Raw genomic sequence first — 20063 nt, forward strand, 5'->3', positions numbered from 1 at the left:
GATTAAAAAAATTTAAACGATTTGAAGGACAAGTAAATGCCGCAGGCGGTGAGGGCCACGAGCAGTGCGCCGATCAGTCCATCCGACGAGATTAAGTCGAAGAGAAGGCTTTTCAGGGCCAGCGCATTGCTATTTCTGGCATCGATTTTGAGTAACGCGTTTAGGTAGTTCTTCGCCTTTTTATAGTCCCGCAATTTGATGTGCGCGATGGCTAGCTGGTACAGGCAATCGATTCGGTTGTAGTTGATCAGTAGCAACTCATGCAGCAGGGATGAGGCAAGCTGGATGTTCTTTAGGTCCGACGAGCAGATTAGCATGCATGCGTAGTCGAACTGGGTCTTTGGCATTACATGGTCAACGGATAGTTCCTGCGAAGGGGAGGTGGAGGGGAATGCGACAATGTAGGGATCGCCCGCGTGGGGAATGCGACAACGTAGGCATCATTCGCGTGGGGGTCTAAAACATTGTGCGGTTCATTCGCGCTTTTTTTCGCTTGCTGGTGTCCACTCCTGTGAACCCCCTTCACCCCCTTTGCTCTTTTTTCCACCACTCCAGCCGTACATTCTCATATTCACTTTTCACTCTCTCCAGCTCAATCTTGAGGAACTCCGGGCTGTCCATTGTGCCTCCTCCTATTGGGTAAACCTCGATGTGCCGAATCTGCGGTTGGCCAAAATGGATAAAGGGAAGGATCTCCTCCGTCGCAGCTTTCGCTTCTTCGTTCGTTCTTTCTTTTTTCTTCTTTTCTTCTTTTTTTTTTTTTTTTTCTTTTTTTTCTTTTCCCCTGTGCCTTTTGCACACCCAGTTGTGTTGCCCCTTTTGGTGCGACTTGTGCGATTCACTTGAGGGGGTACTGATGCGCTTGTTTGATATCACGGGGACGATGCGAAGTGGTGCCTGTGTGGTGCTAAAGCGGGCGCAGTCCTGAGTATACGTTGAAGCCGAATTGGAACGCTTTGACTAGCGCCGGAAAGTTGGTTGCGCCTTTCAAGAGGAAGCAAAAAAAAAAAAAAAAAAATCGACCCACTGCAAGGTCACCCCTGAAAAGTGGTCGCAAATTGACATACCAAGTTAAGGCAGTAAAGCAGAAAGGCTTCCCATTTTTGAAGGACGGGACTGCCTTGACTGTTGCCTGCAATAATCATGGCCTGCATTCGCATGCACATTTCCCGCGCAAGTTCCTTTGCTACCTTCTCCTTCCCCTGCCAGGGTCACCCTTTCTTTTTAAGCCTACATTTTTTACCCTACTCGTAAACCCTTTTTTTTAGTCCTCCCCTCTAAACCATTTCCTTTTAATCCCTTCCTTTTAACGTTGAAAAATTGCCTCTTTGGGAACCCCCCCACAAAAGGCGCACCTTTTGTACGCAAGGGGAAAAAAAAAAAAAAAAATACACAAATGAAACGAAGGGACGAACGAACTGATGAGTGCAATCGAGAAGGATCGATACATCGGTGCATCCCAATTTTCACGTAGGTTTTGCAAATGGCGTAGATATTATTGAGGGCCCTTGTGCCGAATGGCAAGGACAAGGAGAGGGTTAGGGACACCCAAGTCTAAAACATACGGATCGCAAGTACCAGGTCGTTTGGTCGTTGCAGAGAATGCTGCGAGAAGAGGGGGGGGAGAAAAAGGATGGATGGGATATACAGCATTAGTGGAAAAAAAAAAAGGGTTGCAACGGTGTACCCCTTTTTTTATTTGGAGTGTATGGCGGGGGCTTCTCCCCGAATGGCCTCTATCCTTGAGGCGCCTTTCTAAGTGACTCACCCATCCTCCACACTGCATGCATTTTCGTACACAATGGAAAGACTGCGCTTCCTGCGCTCAAACACGCATTTGACAATATTTAGGAACTGGTGGTAGTCCCGTGCCGAGAGTTCGGCCGTCACGAATAGGAGGCCTGCGGAGGGGGGAGGGAGAGCGGCTCACTGGTGTAGCGGCTCATAGGTGTAGCGGCTCATTAGCGTAGCGGCTGTGTTAGGGATGCACCACTGCACCTGCACTACGAAAAAACGATACACAGCAGCATGGCAGCACAGCAGCACAGCAACACAGCGCGAGCTTACCACCCTCCTGCAGAAGGTCCGCGAGGCAAACCAAATGCTTGTGCACCCCCTTGAAGGAGGCCGTGTACCTCTTCCCGTAGAGGCTCGTGTAGGAGCTGCTTCTAAAAACGATGTTACTTTTTATGTTGAAAATGATTAACTCGAATCTGTTAATGAAGGTGGGGGAGGGGGACGTGACGATGGGGAAGTGACGATGAGGACGTGACGATGGGAAGGGGAGAGCTTTCACGCTCGCGGTGGTGAGGGGGTAGCTTCCCATGGGAGGCACAACTTAGCAGGTGTGATACGTGTGCACGGGGCAGATCCCCACCTGAGGTTGTTCATATGCATGTTTTTGAGCTCGTCCAGAATGTCTGCCAGGGGGGGGAAGCGGAGTGTGAGCAGGGGTGTGAGCAGCGGTGTCACTAGCGGCGTGAGCAGTCGTGTCAGCAGTCGTGTCAGCAGGGGTGTCACTAGCGGTGCCACTAGCGGCGTGAGCAGAATGGAGCGAAAAGAATTCGCTCAATGAATCGGCCCAACCGATGGGCTAAACGATTTGGCGCACCTTCCCGGTAGAGGAGCATGACCTGCCCACAGCCGTTCTGCTTAATATTCCGTTCGACGTAACTCGCATTTTTGGCGGACTCCGACAGGAGGATAGACACTCCTGGTGCTTCCCTCGAATCGGAAGCAGCCTCCGAAACAGCTGCACAGCTAATGATATACTCGCCGACGTTCCCATCGACACATAAAACGTTGGCACCGTCACAGATGGAGCGCAGGAAGAGTCGATCTCGTTTGTTCTCAACGTGAAAAGGAGCATACATTGTATCGGACATGTTACTGTAAAAGGTGAGCCCATTTTCGCAGTGCTGAATGTCGGAGTGGTGAGTGTCGGAGTGGTCTCCCTTAATCGTTTCGAAGGTGTATTCTTTCCCCTGCTGAGCTCGCTTCTCCTTTTTGCTCACAATCCTTTTACAGAAAACGTTTTGCGGGGAGAAAATCGCGTCTAGTTCCTTCTCGATGATGGACCTGAATTTTTGGATGGCTAGATTATCATATCTGATGTAAATATCCTTCCCGAGGAAATACACGACTAGTCCCGGCAAGCCATCACTAGTCGAGCTAACCATTTTGCAATACACATTGATCCCGTTTCGAACCCGTAATGAATACATCCAGCTGCACAGATGTACATCTCTGTATAGGTAATGAAATCTCCTTTTTACACTCTCGTACAATTTTGTGATAAAAAAATGATCGTTAATGCTTTTTCGGACGTCTCTGTCGATGATGCGGATGACTAGGTTGCTCTTTCTGTTCAAAATTCCTATCCCGAGTTCCTCTCCGTTATGGAGATACACATTCACCAGCTCTCCAGCTTCATACTCGCTCAACTTCCCGATGTTTGCGATTTCGAAGTCGTATACATAGCTGTGTTTGTGCTTTGCCAATTGGTGGAACCTCTCCTGGGAGAGGAACTGTGTTGGGCGGTGCCCCTTGGAGGTAGCGCCATCTGTGGAGGGCACCCCTGTTGAGGACACACCCGTGGAGGTACCGCCATCTGTGGAGGGCCCCCCTGTGGAAGACTCCCCAGCGGAAGGACCACTGCTCCCCTCCAGCGGCTTCAACACAACGTCCACTCTTCCTTCAAATTTGCTGCAAAACGTGATTCGTTTGCTCCGTACTGCCTGTAACTCCTGCTCGTTTAGGAAGGAGGACAACGGGGACCCTTTACTGCCAGCAGAGTTGCAGTTGGAGTTGCTGTTGGAGAAGAGTTTGCTTGACCCATACATGTGCAATACTACCCACGGACGTTCGTAACAAACGATGCTATGGAGGCTGTAACGGTTGAGAGAGGTGTATCTCCCTTTAATGCGTCGTCCCCGTAAGGACAGCCCCACCTCGCGCGGGGATCGGAGCTTCATTTGTTCGCTCCCGCGGAGGTGGGGGTAGAATCGACATCCGGTTAGCATCACTGCTTGGGTAACCGCTTCCGTTTCAGTGGGCATAGCTGAGAGCTGCGGAAGCTGTCATGGTTAGTGAAATGGCGCGGGACTATAAATAGTGTGTTTAGCCAGAGTTGCCAACTAGGTGCGGCCTACCATGCAAGCTAGTTCAGTTCCCATCTCGCAGGGAGGGGGGGGCAGCGCCGGCCGAGGCTTCCGGAGCATAGGAGGGTCTTAAAAAAAAAAAACGTTCGCGATATTGGAGGCCAATCGAGGCCGACTAGGAACAAAAAATAAAAAAAAAAAAAATCACCAAATGAACCACTTAACAAAGTGACGGGGAACGGACGTCCATTTTTTTTTTGCGCGTAGTTGTGGATCTCCTTCCCGCGTGAGGGCAAGTGTGCACCGCGTGGTCACACTGAGTGGGTCACACTGCGCAGGTCACACTGAGTGGGTCACGTCGCGTAAGTCACACCGCGTAAGTCACATCGCGTAAGTCACGCCGCGTAAGTCACACCGCGTAAGTCACGCCGCACCCGTCACAGCGCAGCTGCTTCGCCTGTTGGGCGCTATTCACCAGCAACAGCAGCTTCCTGTTGTACCGCCGCAAATGCCTCAAATTCTGTTCAGCCTCCCTCAACTTCACCTTAGCCTTACAATGCTCATAAAAAACAAAAGAGGGGTTTGTCGAGTAGGCTTTCTTAACAAACGTGGAGATCGAAATGGTTTCTCTCATTGCTCTGTTAACATCTCTTTTCCCAGTCATGATACACCACAAGGAGTGCAACTCGCTGTCTCCTACTTGTATGCCCAGCTGCTTTAACAAAAATATGAAACTATTTACTCCTATCTCTTTGTTCTCATCACTACATCCGAAGGTATCATATATCATGGACCGCAGGTAAGAGTCCATTACTGATGAGTGGTCCCCTTTGTAGGGTTTGGCTTTGTTAGCATGACAGTGTTGGGTTGTTTCTTGGGCCGCTTCTTGGGCTGCTTCTTTGGCCGCTTCTTGGGCCGCTTCTTTGGCCGCTTCTTGGGCCGCTTCTTTGGCCGCTTCTTGGGCCGCTTCTTGGGCCGCTTCTTGGGGGCGCTTCTTTGGCCGCTTCTTGGGCCGCTTCTTGGGCCGCTTCTTGGGCTGCTTCTCCTTTCACACGAGGAGGTGGGTTTCCCTGCGCAGTTCCTTCCCCCCTCTTGCCAATCTTAAAAAAAAATCTTTTTTCCATGGCATGCCACATGTGAAAGAGAGCACTCACGCATTCGTTGTCTAGACGTATCAATGGGTACTCTAACCCTCCCTCGTCATCGCAGAGCTGGTCTTGCTTCTGCATATTTGGAGATTCCTTCAAGGGGGGGGACGCGTCTGTAAAGTAGGAACCCTTCTTCCCGTGTATTCGTATTTCCCCATTCCCTGAGAACGATGCGCTTTTGGTGTGCACCCCGCTGTTATAACTGAGCAAATTGCGGGGTGATACCACACTGTAGGACAGGCAAGCACTTTCTAAGGCACTGTTCACATGGGGAGTTCCCTCACAACTGAGTGACTGCCTCAAAACTGACGAGTGTGGCCTTCTGAAGTACTCACCGAAGAGGCTGTCGCATCCACGAATGGAACCGTTTCGACGGAGAAGCACCCCCAGATACTCGTACACCGTGTCAATGTTTATTTTTCTATTTTTATACATGACGAGGTTACCTCGCAACTTGGACTTTAGTGCACCCTCATCGAAATAGCTTACGAAGGAGTCACCACTAATGATAAGCTCGTTCCACTTCATGCGTTCTGACATTCTTCTGCAGATTCCCTTGGCGTAGTTGCTCATCTGGGTGGCAAACTCGTCCTTGCTGTCGCGTCTGCTCCTGCTGCCGCGTCTGCTTCTGCTACCGCTTCTACTCCCGCTTCTGCTCCCGCTTCTGCTCCCGGTGCCCCCTCCTGCGAGAGACCTCTCCAGAATGACCTCATCCGCATAGTGAGCAATTAGACACGGAACGACGTGCGCGTTGTAGTTGTGCTCTACGACCCGCTTGGCAAGGTAATCCAAATTCACATCGGCCAAAATCCCCTCCACGTCGGTATCACTTGGGAGTACCTCCCCGTTGCTGTGAGTTTTCCTTAACTTGGATCCCACTTTGGTATTTCTTCTACCGGATGGCTCCATTCCCCAAAGGGGACTAACCAACCGATGTGGAGTGTCCTTCGAGTGACTCCCTCCTTCCATCAGGGTTGTACTGAACCGTTTAGGTGGGTCATCATCTAGATGGAACGGATCCCCATTGGGTCCATCCCTCCCATCCGTCACATGCGTCCCACCAAATGACGAGTGAAGGCCATGGAATTTTAAAAAGGTGTACAAAATAAGTCGCACAATATTTCTGAGGGTGCACAGTGCATGCATCACTTCGTGTGCGTGCTTCCCCCAGTTGTCCTTCTTCATCAGGTGGGCTAATCTGTGCAGGTGCCTTCTCAACACGTGGAACAGCTCGTTGGGGGGTCCACAGGCGGGGGCACTGTCAGGTCTACCGGAGGGGGCACTGCCGGGTCCAGTAGCGAATTCATTGCTGACCCCTCTGCCGGGTCCAATAGCGAATTCATTGCCGACTCCTCTGCCGGGGGGACCCTCTCTGCCGTCGCCATGCAGCTCCTCTCGTTGATCGTCCCCTTCACTGCACAGATTCTCCATTTCAGCTACGCAGTTAACCAAGTCGTGCACCCCCCGAAGGCAGTTCTCCTCCTCCCCTTTCCTCACCCACGTGCTCATCTCGAGGATCCCCTTGCACACATGACACAGGATCAGAAACAAATCGCTTGAAAAACAAATTTCAAAAAAGGTGACAAAATTTTCTGAACACGTCAGGTGATTTGCATCTTCCGATTTTTCATCGCCAAAAGTGTACCTCTCGGGGGGGGGAAGCCCTTCCTCCAATTTGAATGCAATTCCTTGTGAGTGATTCCTTCCCTTTTGGAGCTTTTCGATGGTCAGTTGCGTACAGAGGGGTAGCTCCTTTGGTGAAGCGGCGATGTGCGCATCGTCTCGGCGGGGATTAAGGGGGTCACTCGGTCGGTCGTCCCCCTGAGCATCCGCCTGCCCATATGCCTTCCCATCCGCCTGCCCATCTGCCTTCCCATCTGCCTGCCCACCTGGTTGGTCATCCCCCTGGGGGTTCACCCTGGCCGACCCCTGCGCCACCTCCTCGATCAGTGAGACACTCCTATTAATAAAAAGGATCTCCATAGAAATGGAGTTTAGCCAAACGAGACAGTCGGAATAGTCTGTACTCTCCTCCCTGCAGCCACTCTTCGTCTGCAAGCTGCAAATTTTCGTCTTAACTGCATCTACGTGCTTACCAATTTCGGACGTCCTCCGTAGGATCTCTTTATAAGTGGAATTAAATTCCTCCACCGAGTATATCACCAACTGTTTTGCGACCCCTTTGGCCGACGCTTCATATGAACAGGTTGCCGTAGGAACTGCGCCTTTTCCAGCACTCCTTGGAGAGTCACCTTGTTTGTTGATCTCCTCTCCATCATGCTCTCCACTCCTTAGGTTACTCCCCAAATTGGTCGGCACTTCCACACAACCATTAGCGCATATTTCGAGTTGCATAACCAACTGCGTACACTGCCATGCCAAGTTTTTGCACCTCCCCTTCAGCTCGTCAATCCCCAGTGTGTCTATCTCGTCGCATACGAGTTGGTGATCCTCAACGGAAATTTTCTTCTCTGCCTCACTGTCGTCTCCATTTTGGATTAATCTCCCCTTTAGTCCTTTTAGCATTTGAATTAAGGTGTTACTCTGTTGGATTTTTTCATCTGCATTTTCGTTTGACGAGTCGATTGCAACATCGTTGTTTCGTTGGGGTACTTCATCTGTGGGGTTCATCCTTTGAGTTGCCTCTCCATCATCGGGCTTATCACCATTTTGCTTTTCTCCACCTGTATGGTGACTCTCCCCGGAGCGACTCTCCCCTGCACACTGCAGCCGTTCTGTTAACTCCCTATACATCTGCAGCTCTTCCTCCAACATGGTTACTCTCCTCCCATTCGTATTTCCATTTTGCATGTGGATTTCAATTTGGGTATTCAGCTGTTCTACTTCCTCTTTCATTCCGCTAAGTGCTTTCTCCATCGTGGTTAGCTCTCCCTTGCAGACCACTATTTCTTCCTCTCTCTCTCTTAACTCTTTCGTTAAATCCTTCATGGATTTACTTTGCCTGTTCAGCTGTTCCTTTAAGTTATTAATATTAAGTACGTTGTTCATTTTTTCTGTCGTTAGGGCTTCCTTGTCGTTTTCGAGTCGCTCGCATTTCTTCCGGAGTTCTTCCTCCTGAGTCTGTAGGTTTTGCCTTAAGTTTAGTTCCAACTCGAGGGCCTCCTTCGCCTCGGCTACGTCTTTGCGAAGTTGGGCCAACTCTGTGAGGTAGTTCTCCCTCTCCTCCTCCGCGTCTTTGCGAAGTTGGTCCATCTCTATGAGGTAGTTCTCCCTCTCCTCCGCCGCATCTTTGCGAAGTAGGGCCAGTTCCTCCTGGAGCTGCCCGTTTTCCCTCCGATGTTTTTCCTCCTCCCTTTTCAGTTCGTCCATTTCGCTGCTCAGCTTGGCATTCTCCCCACACAGGACCTCATTTTCGCTGCTCAGCTTTGCGTTCTCCCCAAGTAGGGTCTCATTATCGCTGACCAGCTTTGCGTTCTCCCCACTTAGGGCCCCATTTTCGCTGACCAGCTTGGCATTCACCCCACTTAGGGCCTCATTATCGCTGGTGCGTTCCTCCATTTGGCGAGGCTTAAAACCGGCGCAATCTTCGCTCCATATTTCTGCGTATGTGCTCCCTCCCCTTGCCGTCTCTGGGGTTAGTACCGTCACTTGCACACTCTGCTTCGAGTGCAGGAGCTGCTTCGAATCAGCAGAGTCATCGGACTCTGCACAATTTTTCTTGTCCACATTCTCTGCCGCGGTAATGACGTCTTCCTCCCCTGGTTGGGGGTTTTTTTTTTTTTTTTTTTTTTCATTTTTCGCTTCGCCGTCGCATCGTAAGTGAGCATCTTCCTCACCGTAATGCGGGTCTTCCATTGCCTTTTCCTCCCCGTTACACACGTAGGGATTCTCCACCCCCATATGCTCCTTCCCGCTCTCCTCACCACACTTGCCCACACGATCCATCCCTTCAAACGTCGATTCGTCGCCCTTGTCCCTTCTTGCAGAAGAACCAATTTTAGTATAACCGAAGGACCCCCCGGAGGAGGAGTTATCATTCCAGCTGGGGGTGGAGCTAATGACATCTCTTAACTCGATAGGGAATTCAAAATGGTCGTCCGCTAGATTATCCGCATGACTGATAAGGGCTCCATTTCTTTTATGTTCACTCCTGTCCTGACTAAATGAGAGGAGACATCCCTTTATGAACTCATCCCTCCTCTTAGCTTCTTCCTTCTCGCACGCATGTCCTGTTGACCCCCCTAGGGGTATCTTTCCAACCGATTCGCTCCTCATCTGATGACTTCTTTTTACGTTAAGTGTGCATTTGTTATGTGGGATAGGGTCGTCTCCATTTCGGTCGCATATCACTGTTCTCCTGATTTTTTCTTTCCATGTACTTGTTCCACTCACGGAAGCGCTTCTCCTGTTTCTGTAAATATTTTCGCTCGCTATGGCCTCCTCGTGGTAGCTGTTTAGCCTTCTGCGCGCTCCGTTGAGAGGGACCTCTCCGCTTTGTCCACCCTTACGGTTTGGGTCCACTCGGGGATCATCACCATTGCGGCTATTCTCACGGTTGCTGCTATTCTCACCATTGCCGCTACCCCCACCGTTGCCGCTACCCCCACCGTTGCCGCTATCCTCACCATTGCCGCCATCCTCACCATTGCCGCTACCCCCACCGTTGCCGCTACCCCCGGCGTCGTTCCTCCCCATCAGCCTTTTCAACCCCTCCAACAGTTTGCTCTTAAAAATTTTTTTTTTCTCGCCATTCTCATTTGGGAGAGCTGCACCAGCGATGACACATCCTTTGGGGAGCTTACCCAACGCGGAGGTCCTCTCCCCTGTACAGGTAGCACCGTCCTCATGCTTCTCCCCCTTGGTTGTAGCTCCCTCCCCCTCTCTCGCCATTTGTTCAGATAAACTGATGCCTTTAAATAATGCCACTCCGCTCGATCGATTCTTCTTCCTATTCATCTCGTTGTTGCATATGGGGGTGGTCTCATCGGACTTAATCGGACAGTCTCGCTTTGGGTCACTCGGACAGTCTCTCCTAGGCTCCTTCACCATGTGGGCGCTGCGACTTCTAAAAATGGAAAACACCCCCTTTTGTTTACTTCTGGTGTCGTGTTCCGAGATGAAGGAGCTGCTTTTTTTCTTCCTCTCCGCATGAACATGTTCAGGTGAGTAATGACGTGCCTGCGTTTTTGCGATGACGTCGTTCCTTCCAAGTGGGTCGCTACGTCCACCATCAAGCGATTCACCATCAGCTGCTCCGTCAACCGCTTCACTAACGGTTTCTCTAACCGCTTCTCCAACCGCTTCTCCAACCGCTTCACCAACCGCTTCTCCACCGTCGTTGTTCCCCTCCGTGGTGTTACTCCTAAACGTCGAAGAGGAGTATAACAACTCAACAGCAAAATGGCCTTGTCTTGGATGTCCTTCTGCTCTACATTGGGGGACCTCCTCACTAGACTCTGTCCCTAGTGCACCGTTAGTACCTCTGACGTGAGCAGCACCAAAGGAGGAACATGGGTCTGCTACAGTCCGAATTTCCTCCTCTTTTGAATCCACAAAGGAGTTGAACATATAAGTCAAGTTACCACCTGCGTACGTTCTTCCTCTTTGAGTGTCCAACCGAATGAGCTCTCCATTACATCCGTCGTCTCCTGAGAAATGATCATACTTGTCAAACGAATGGGAGAAAATTGGATCGTCCATTATGTTACCGTTATTGTTGTTCTCCCTAAGTTGGTACCCCCCGTTGGTGATGCTACCCCCGTTGGTGATACTACCCCTGTCGGTGTTTCCACCCCTGTCGGTTCTTCCCCCCAGCTGGGCGCATACCCCCTGTGGGAAGTCCTCCCCCTGGGGAGTGAACATGTCAGGGAAAAAACTCATTGGCATCTCCCCCCTAAGGAGGTTATTACTCTCCTCCGATCCGTTACGATCACCTGGGTTGCTTTTATGTTCCTTTAAGCATTGGCTCTCTCCCCTTATGACTGACATCCCTGGGATAATCATGTCCTCTGCGTGTGGGCGTGCGCTTGATCGTGATCGTGCGCGTGATCGTGAGCGTGAGCCCCCCAAGGGTTCATCACCTGAAGCGCTCCTCAAACCTGCTTCGTCCATCTCGCGAACCTCTTCCATTGTGCACTTAGCTTGAATGATGTAATCGATGTAGGGACTCTCATCAGACTCTCCTCCCTTCTGCACTCCCATCCTTTCAAACGGGCTTGGTGTATCCTCCAAGCTATCTATGTGCATTATTGACGCTTCGCTCTTATGGCTGTAAAGGGGGTCGCTGAAACGGGGTCTCTGTAGTGCGTAGTCGTTTGGGAGTTCCTTTCGCTTTGTCTCCTCTGTTCGTACGCAGGCAGTAGCGTCAGCGAGGGGGTCATCACCCATAATTTCATCTCCATCGCCATCGTCATCTCCATCTCCATCTGCATCACCATCGCCATCTGCATCACCATCGCCATCTGCATCACCATCTCCATCTGCATCCCCCCCTGCACGCTGTCCCTCCGAGGTCACACCGCGGAAGTAGTTGTCCGAGCGGGACAGCCGTCCGCTCTCCCCGAAGTGCCTACTCGAGTCCGTCACGAGACCCACCCATTTCGCTTCAACCCCGTTGCACGAGATCGAAAGAGCATCGCCTCTCCCATCGGAGAGGTACAGCCTACCACCACGTGTCGACGATAATACTTCATCCGTATGACTGTCACTTTTTTTTTTTTTTTTTTCTTCCTGGACACAGCTAGCAAAGTCGTCACTCCCATCACAGTAGCAGCCATCATTAAGGACCTCCTCATTTGGGTCCATCACAAGCACAGCATGGCTTTTCTCCCCTCGTTCCACTCTCCCCTCTGCGCACACGTCCGACCCATCGTCGCTGCTGCAAACCATGGCTACGTCATTTGGTACTTCTGGCAAGTGTTTGATGGTAAAGGATCCTGCGAAGTTTGAGTGCACGTCGTCTAACGCATCGGTGTCGGAGGATTGACTCTTTAAATGGTTGCTGTTCATTGCACATGCATGGTTACTGTTCACTGCACATGCATGGTTACTGTTCACTGCACATACCTCGTTTCTGTCCTCCTTCGAGTCTCCTTCCAACTCCTCGTTTCGTCTGTGAATCGGTTCCCTTTGCATCTCGTGGGTAGGTGGCACTCCCTCCCGGTTTAAGTCCGCCCAGGCGGGACCCCTCACATCTCCTCGCATATCGCCACTTACATCCACACTCACCTCTCCTCTTCGAACCCCACTCACCGCTCCTCTTCCAACCCCTTCACCATCACTGGAGTACCCCCGATGTGTAAAGCGAGGCATATCTGAGTTCCCTCCCCAGTTGCTGCGTCCCTCCTCCACCCTACTCCTTCCATTAGAGTCACCCTTCAAAACGTACTCTTTGTAAGTAATGTAGTTATTGAAGAAGTCCCCATTTGGTTCTCTCCTTCTTACCTGATGGGATCCTCCGTCCATCTCTCCCTCCCTGGAGGAGCTGCTTCCCGGGCGATGCTCATTCGGTGAGTACTCCCCATGATGGTCTTCCCCCCCGTGATAGTCCTCCCCCGCGGATCCAAATGACGTGTCCGCTCCACCTACGTCAGTCTCACAGACGCATCGTTTCTCCTTCACACCTTCGCAGACCTGTCCGGCTGGGTACTCATGCGGGCAGTGAGTGACCCCTGCACTGGGGGTCCCGTCCCCTCTGCTGCCATCACTGTCCACACGGTTGTATACATAAGGGAAGAAGCTATACAGTTCGTCCCCATGGGGAGCATCACCTGGGTCACTCCCGCCGCACGTTCCACTCCCACCTGGGTAGGCACCTCCAGCAACGCCTCCCCCATTCATGTCCTTCAAATGCTCACTTAATTGATCCCGCCCCCCCAGCAGCTGTTCATTTTTTTTTTTCTTCAATTTCGTCATGGGTTTAATCTTACCCCAAACGGGCTTTCCTCCGCCTTCTCGATGAAGCACACCAACAGAGGGACCCTCTCCGTTCAGGTCCCCGCAGTGGTAAAGAACGCGACACCTTTGCTGCTCCTCGATTAGTCCATTTGGTCGCTCGCTGCAGTTGCTTCTACCTCGTGGGGTACTCGTGTTCCTCTTTTTTTGGCAGCCCTTCTTCAGATTGCACGTCTTGGTCAGCCTGTACTTATGCGCGTAGGTCGTCAGGGAAGCCACATTCTGCGCTCGCCTTGGTGGTGACCCTTGTACTAATTTATTCGCCTCCGTTTTCTTTTTTTTCGGTGCCACCTTTCGTGTCAGCTGTGGGCCCCTCTTTTTTTTCTCACTTGTGCGTAGACTAGTCCTCACTCCACCCCCCATGTGCGACTCACCCGTGGTGCTTGCTTTCCTCGTGGACGGGGTGGACGGAGCGAACGGAGCTCCCCTGAGGTCACTTTTTTTTTTCTCCTTCGGTATGGAGTTGGTTCGGGAGAGCATACTCGCTGTGCCGCGTACACCTCCTGTACCACCTGCGCTAGACGCACTACATGCACTGCACCAACTGCCGCCCCTGCTGGTGCTCCCCCCCTTACCCAGCTTGACGCCACTGCCTCCACTCGAACCGGCACTCCATTCACGCCTCTTCATGTGCGGCGACTTCGGAACGGTAGCTTCCTTTCGGGGGGTAAGACGGTTAGCCATCCGTCCCCCAGGTACCTCAGAGAGGGTAGTCCAACAGGGTACCTAAATGGGCAGTCACCTCCACGTCAAGGAGCACACCGACCAGTAGGCAGGCACCCCCTCCGGCAACGTTACAACTCGTAGGTAACTTCGCTGGCAACCCCGCCGGGGACTTCACAAGTCGTACGTAACCACACAGATGACCTCACAGATCGTGCGTAACCCCACAGATAACCTCACAGGTCGTACGTAACCCCACAGATAACCTCACAACTCGTGGGCTTTCTCCCGCCCCTTCCGAGATGGGAATGCCTCATGGGGTGCAACCGAGTGCCCTTGGTGTGAGCGCCGTTTGTTCTCAGCAGGGTGTGGAGTGACTCTCGCAGTTTGGTCCCTATCCAACAGGGGGAGAAAAAAAAAAAAAACGAAAAAGAAACTCGCGTGTATGTGCACACCTATGCGAACGTGTACCTCCCTATGCGTGTGAACTGCGTGCCGAAGGGTGAACGCCTTTCCCCCCAACTCAAATTCAAGTGCTCGCAAGTTGCACGAAAAACAAACAGCCAAGTGACTCTCATATTATTGCTCAACAGTCAGGAGGGAGATTGCCATGGAAAACACATACAACTGGTACCACACATGTGCAAAAAAGGAAAAAAAAAACAAAAAAAAAAATAAGTTCCCATTCGAGTGTGCACGGTGAGGGGGAGTATACCTCTTTTCAGTTCGGATGAAGAAACGAGAAAGGCAGATTATCATCGGTGGGGGGTTAGGAGGAACTCCCTTGGGGTGTGCTGCACAGATATGCTGGCAGAGTTACATCATATTCTGCTTTAAGCTGACAACACTGACTCTGTGTGTGTCTCCACCCATGTGCACGCGCTGAACATGCTTCGACGTTTATTGTACTTAACTGTGGCTTTATTTTTTTTTTTTGTGCCCTCCCCATTTCTGCACAACTCTGCAGAGACAGCAGCCCTCTCGGGTAGGGGGGGGTATGCTTAAGGGGAAGGAACCTCCACCGTGACGATATTCGCTCCACAGGTCTATCTTTGGAACGTCCTAAATGCGCTTAACTTGGTAAAGGGAGAGGGGACCCACCCCGTTTGCGTAATTTGTTTCCTCCTTTGGGGGGATGTCCCCAGGCGGCGCGGGAAGTTTGCGAAAAGGGGGGCAGGTGACGGGGTGCACAGGGGGGATGCACGGTGAGGATGCACAGTAGGGATGCACATTGGGGATGCACAGTAGGGATGCACACGGTGGTTGCCGCTACCCCCGCATACCTCTAAGCCTGACAGGACCACTACCCCGCTAATAGTTGGCTTAAAAAAAAAAAAAAAAAAGCTGCAAAGGGGGGCCCTGACGGTGGTTTCTTTTCACCCCCCCCATATGCCATACACATGCGTGTCTGCTCAACACACAGAGGTGTGTGTTCATATCTCCACCTATCCCTACCCAGTGATGGTGGTTCCTTTCACGTGGAATATCTCTCACCCACAGAGTTACTACTCTCCAATCTCTCCCTCGATTATATGGATTTTATCGTTAAGCAAAGAAATCGATTTACTTATGACAGAATTTTCATTTTTTAAAGACACGAGGATATTAAATAATTTGGCATGCTTTAAATTTTGTTCTTCCACTTTTTTTTCGATTACCTGGGTCACTTGGTTGATCTTCTGAGTTATCTCATTTTTGAATTCTCTCAAAATTTCTGAAAAATCCAAATCCTGTGTCTTTCTGTTCTGCTTCGATTCATTTAGCTCCTTTTGTAGTTGAACGATTTTTTTATTTATTGTTTTTTCTAATTCTGTAATTTTCCCCTTGAGTGTTTTTTTTTCTTTTTCTTTTTCTGGTTGGTCTTCCAAGATGGCATAGACATCGCTACCTGTGTCGTGTTCCTCGAGCTTTCCTTCCTCTACTTGTTCCCCCGCGTCTTCCTTCTTCTCTGACCTGTGGTGCCCCCCCTCCCCTCGCATCTGCTCGTCTGCCTTCTGCGTGGTCATGCGGGGGGAGGCGGACAGAAAAGCAGCTGCGTTCAACAACACCCTTCTGCTGTGCGCATACGTGCAGCAGTCGCCCCCTAGTCTGCCTTCCTGCACCCTTGTCTGCTTCGCCCCTACCAATCGAGCTGACTACCAGCAGATGTTCGATGTTGCCAAGCTGTGGAGAGTAATAGTCATTCGATGACTGTGAATGGTGTGCCCAGTCAATGGGACGGAGCTCTCCTAAATTTTTTTTTTTTCTTCTTTTAACCGTAATTGGCATAGGAGAGGGGTTAGAAAAAAAAAAAAAGTGTGAAAAAATTTGACTCTGTTGTTATTTCACCTTTTGCGGTCAGATGCACCGAGGGGAGGGACGTCCCTTTCTGGGAGACCATGTGACTTGTAAAGCTGCAAAACGACAGCACGGATAAAATGAAGAACGAGCGCGAGGATTCACTTGGCGAGGTGGACCACTTGGGCTGCTAGTCCACTTCGCCTAAGCGGCTCTGCGCTTGGCTCTGCACTTGGCCCTTCTCTGTGGCCCCGCCAAAGGCGTACACTGACGTGCAGGGGGGCATACACTGATGCGCAGGGGGGGAGGAGCAGCCACGCCGTCCCGCCTTGGCCACCTTTCCCCACCCCCAAAAAAAAGAAAAAAAAAAAACCTCCAGCAATATAAAAATGAACCCCTTTTTGGGAAAAAAAAAAAAAAAAAAAAAAAAAACATCGAACGGAACGGAACTGCCAAATGTGTGGTCACGCCATAGCGGAAGAACGACATGGACTGCACTTACCGCCTCTATCCGTGTGGCTAACAAGCTGCGTAAGGAAAGAAACCCTGAGCCAATCAGCCACTGGGGAGGGGCTATCCAAACGTGCCCACGTACCCCTGAGTCTTCCTCCTCAAACGCACCCCTTGTCTTGTAGCACCTACAGTGGCTACATAGAAAGAGGAGAGCCGCAAAGGGGAAAAAAAAAAAAAAAAAAAAAGACCAAGCCAAGCTAAGCTAAGCTAAGCTAAGCCAAACCAAACCAAACCAAACCATGTGCACTAAGGGAAGAAGCGAAAAAAAGGGAAAACACCCCGACGTGAATGCAATTTGCGTAGCTATGCGGATTGATCGTGCACGGAAGCGAAGCCTTTTTTTTTTTTTCGTGGTCGCCATTTAGCTCGCCCCTCCAGATTCTCTAAGTTAGCTCCAAAAAGCTTTCTGCGCATCAGCTAGCCATTAGACACGGCGGGGCACCATGTAGAAGACATTGCCTAGGAGGACTGCCACGCCAGCTGCGTTAGGGACTCCCTTCTGCCCCCCCCTGAGGGGCCAAATCCATGCACGTACGTGTGCATGTCCATATATAGGCATATCTTTCTCTACGTTTCTCTCCTCGCTTGCCGTGACGTGGCGAAATTTTTTTCACCGATTCGCGGCTGCGCATTTGGCTCCATCGCTCAATTTTAATTTTCCATTTTTCTATTCAGCACACGTCAAGCACATTTTGGAGCGCATTACTATCTCCCTCTGTTATTTTTATTTTTATTTATTTATTTATTTTTTTTTTCTCTCCATGGACCCTGCATACTAACCCTCTCCCCCCTCGCAATTCCTCTCCCGTGAAGGATAAGCAAAAGAAAAGGTTAACTGAAAGGATGCGTCAAGGACGCGAATCAAAGGACGCTAAGTGAATGATGCGAAGCGTATCACTCCACACGAATCCCTCCACCGAATCGCTCCAAACTAAACGCAACCCCTGAATGACAAAGCAATGCGTTTAGTTTGCCCGCGTACCTACACACACGTGCCTACACGCTTGAACACCCCACCTACCCAACTTTGATAGACGTCTCTCCTGTGAACTACCCACAATACAGTTGTGCTTCTATCCCCCCACTGGTAAGCGCGTCCTGCGTTCTGCGTCTCTACGTGCGTGTCCTCCACGTTGGCGCAACTTTGAAGTCCCCCACAGCTGCGCATGTAGAGACGCACCCTCCCCTCCGTACTTACGCTCCCCTCATCCCCTCCGTACGTACATTCCCCTCATCCCCTCCGTACTTACGTTCCCCTCATCCCGTCGCAGCACCGCCCCCACCAGTGATCACCGAACTGCGTTCCGAAGAGCGACCCGAACCCGCCCCCACATAACTGCACACAACTCCACATAACTCCACACAACTCCACGCCAGCCAAAATGACCTCAGTTAAGCACCCGAAGATAAGCGTCCTCGGCGCAGGAGATATTGGCTGCACCCTGGCTCACATGATTTGCGAAAAAAATCTGGGCGACGTGGTTCTGCACGATTTCAGAAAGGGTAGGCGTGGCTGGCGGCAACGAACGTGCGCTGTGTGTTCGCCTCTGTGTGTTCGTCTCTGTGTGTTAGCATCTGTGTGTCCGCCTCTCTCTGTCCGCCTCTGTGTGTCCACCTCTCTCTGTCCACCTGCCTGTGCACATTCCCCCACGCGCAACCGACATGTGCACCCCCCCCACGCAGACCTGCCCAAGGGAAGAGCCCTGGACATCCTACACACACGCCCCCTGAACCGATCCAGAATTAACATCCTGGGGACGAATGAAATTACTGACATTAAGGACTCTCTAGTGGTGGTGGTGACGATAGAGGTATCAGAGAGAGAGTTCGCAGAGTTTGATGAAGAAGATATAGAAAGACAGGTCTACACATCAAACGTTAAGCTACTGAAGGAGGTCTCCAAGTCCATTAAGAAGCATTGCCCCCAAGCCTTTGTCGTGGTCACTACCAACCCAGTTGATTGCATGGCTAAAGTGTTACAGGAGCATGCCAACATACCTTCTCATAAAATCTGTGGCATGGCTGGCGTTTTGCACAGCGCGAGGCTTAGACACAACTTGGCGGAGAAGCTCAGGGTATGTGACACGCAGCGACGCGCCACTGTAGGCTGCTTTTTCCCACGTGCCGCCGCGGTTTGGGGCCACCCTCCAGTGCGTCCCTCCACAGGGTCCTCACAGGGTCTCCACACGGTCCGCACACGGTCCGCACACGATCTCTACACGGTCTCCACACGATCTCCACACGAGCTTATTAGCCCCGTTCCATGAACCTGTTCCCTAAACCCACCCGAATCAACCCACCCGAATCACCCATGCCCCCCGCCTAGGTAAACCCCGGAGACGTCCAAGGATTCGTCATAGGAGCCCACGGAGACAAGATGGTCCCCCTGCCACGATACTGCTGCGTGAATGGAATCCCATTGCACGACTTCACCAAGAAGGGAGCCATCACGGAGAAAGAGATTAGTCAAATCGTGGAGAAGACAAGAAACACAGGCTTGGAGTTACTCGAATTGTTGCCAGAAGGATCGGTTTGTTTTGCGCCTTCCTTAGCCATTGTGGAAATTATTGAGGCTTATTTGAAGGACTTGAAGAGAGTGTTGGTATGTTCGGTGCCACTGAATGGCCAGTATGGCCACAAGGGAGTCTTTGCAGGTATCCCTGTGGTCATTGGAGGCAAGGGAATCGAGAAAATCATTGAGCTAGACTTAAATGCACAAGAAAAGGAGCTCTTTGACGACTCACTAAAACATATTAGCTACTTGTTCGAGAACTACAAACACGAGGCGGTCGTGGAGGAGGAAGCCAAGCCAAACTAGTGTCTCTCCCCACTCGCGAGTTGGCGTGAAAAAAAAAAAAGAAGAAGGTTGCCCACGTTTTTCCACGTTTTTCCACGTTTTCCCATCCATGCTGTGTTCATCCTATATATCGCGTTGCTTTACTTTGCTGATTTTTTTTTTCATACCCCATCGCGCCGCCTCCTACATATGCTCCTCGGCAGTGCTGCTCCAGCACCACGCGTTCGCCGGGTTTTTAATCGAAAGGGCAAAGAACACGAGGGAATTCTCCAAACCGTCTGAGAACACACACAGGAAGAAAGAAAGAGAGACGGGGATCCCTCCACTGGCGAAGCCACTACCACAGTTGCAGTCACATCAGCAGTGGCATAACCCTCGATTGAGCAAAAAAAAAAAAAACATTTTCCTTTTTCTCCATTTTGCTGCAACGGAAACTGCCATTGGGGCAAAACGACCTTAAAAAAAAAAAAAAAAAAAAAAACGAACACACACTTTGGATGGCCCATCGTAAGAGCTACACCCAAACGTTGTTTCCCTCCCCACTGTGAATTAAGCAGAAAAGGGAAGAATCATTTAGGCCACATTTTCTCCCCTTTCGTTAGCACATTTGTTGTGTAAAAATGGGCATGCATATGGGTCCCCACGTGTATG

General features: G+C 51.0%; 5 protein-coding genes across 5 annotated transcripts; 1 reads left to right on the forward strand and 4 right to left on the reverse strand.

Annotated features, from left to right (window-relative positions):
* Nucleotides 1-2: 2 nt before the first annotated feature.
* On the reverse strand, nucleotides 3-347 carry PCYB_123720 (tetratricopeptide repeat protein 11; the record flags this gene model as incomplete). Its single annotated transcript, XM_004223705.1, has 1 exon — nucleotides 3-347. The coding sequence occupies one exon, from the start codon at nucleotides 345-347 to the stop codon at nucleotides 3-5; it is 345 nt and encodes a 114-aa protein (XP_004223753.1).
* A 1191-nt stretch (nucleotides 348-1538) lies between these two features.
* PCYB_123730 (hypothetical protein) lies at nucleotides 1539-3842 on the reverse strand (the record flags this gene model as incomplete). Its single annotated transcript, XM_004223706.1, has 5 exons — nucleotides 1539-1605; nucleotides 1769-1901; nucleotides 2068-2213; nucleotides 2378-2420; nucleotides 2612-3842. 5 exons carry the CDS (start codon nucleotides 3840-3842, stop codon nucleotides 1539-1541), a joined length of 1620 nt encoding a protein of 539 aa, XP_004223754.1.
* Nucleotides 3843-4948: 1106 nt separating this feature from the next.
* Nucleotides 4949-12343, reverse strand: PCYB_123740 (hypothetical protein; the record flags this gene model as incomplete). The annotated part of the gene is made up of 2 exons (XM_004223707.1): nucleotides 4949-11056; nucleotides 11330-12343. The coding sequence occupies 2 exons, from the start codon at nucleotides 12341-12343 to the stop codon at nucleotides 4949-4951; spliced, it is 7122 nt and encodes a 2373-aa protein (XP_004223755.1).
* Nucleotides 12344-14183: 1840 nt separating this feature from the next.
* PCYB_123750 (hypothetical protein) lies at nucleotides 14184-15831 on the reverse strand (the record flags this gene model as incomplete). Its single annotated transcript, XM_004223708.1, has 3 exons — nucleotides 14184-14219; nucleotides 15109-15147; nucleotides 15484-15831. 3 exons carry the CDS (start codon nucleotides 15829-15831, stop codon nucleotides 14184-14186), a joined length of 423 nt encoding a protein of 140 aa, XP_004223756.1.
* A 2153-nt stretch (nucleotides 15832-17984) lies between these two features.
* On the forward strand, nucleotides 17985-19433 carry PCYB_123760 (lactate/malate dehydrogenase; the record flags this gene model as incomplete). Its single annotated transcript, XM_004223709.1, has 3 exons — nucleotides 17985-18118; nucleotides 18299-18690; nucleotides 18942-19433. Exons 1-3 carry the CDS (start codon nucleotides 17998-18000, stop codon nucleotides 19431-19433), a joined length of 1005 nt encoding a protein of 334 aa, XP_004223757.1. The 5' UTR covers nucleotides 17985-17997.
* Between the last annotated feature and the right edge of the window lie 630 nt (nucleotides 19434-20063).

This window comes from Plasmodium cynomolgi, chromosome 12 (genome assembly GCF_000321355.1).
Source record: "Plasmodium cynomolgi strain B DNA, chromosome 12, whole genome shotgun sequence".
Lineage (NCBI taxonomy): Eukaryota > Apicomplexa > Aconoidasida > Haemosporida > Plasmodiidae > Plasmodium > Plasmodium cynomolgi.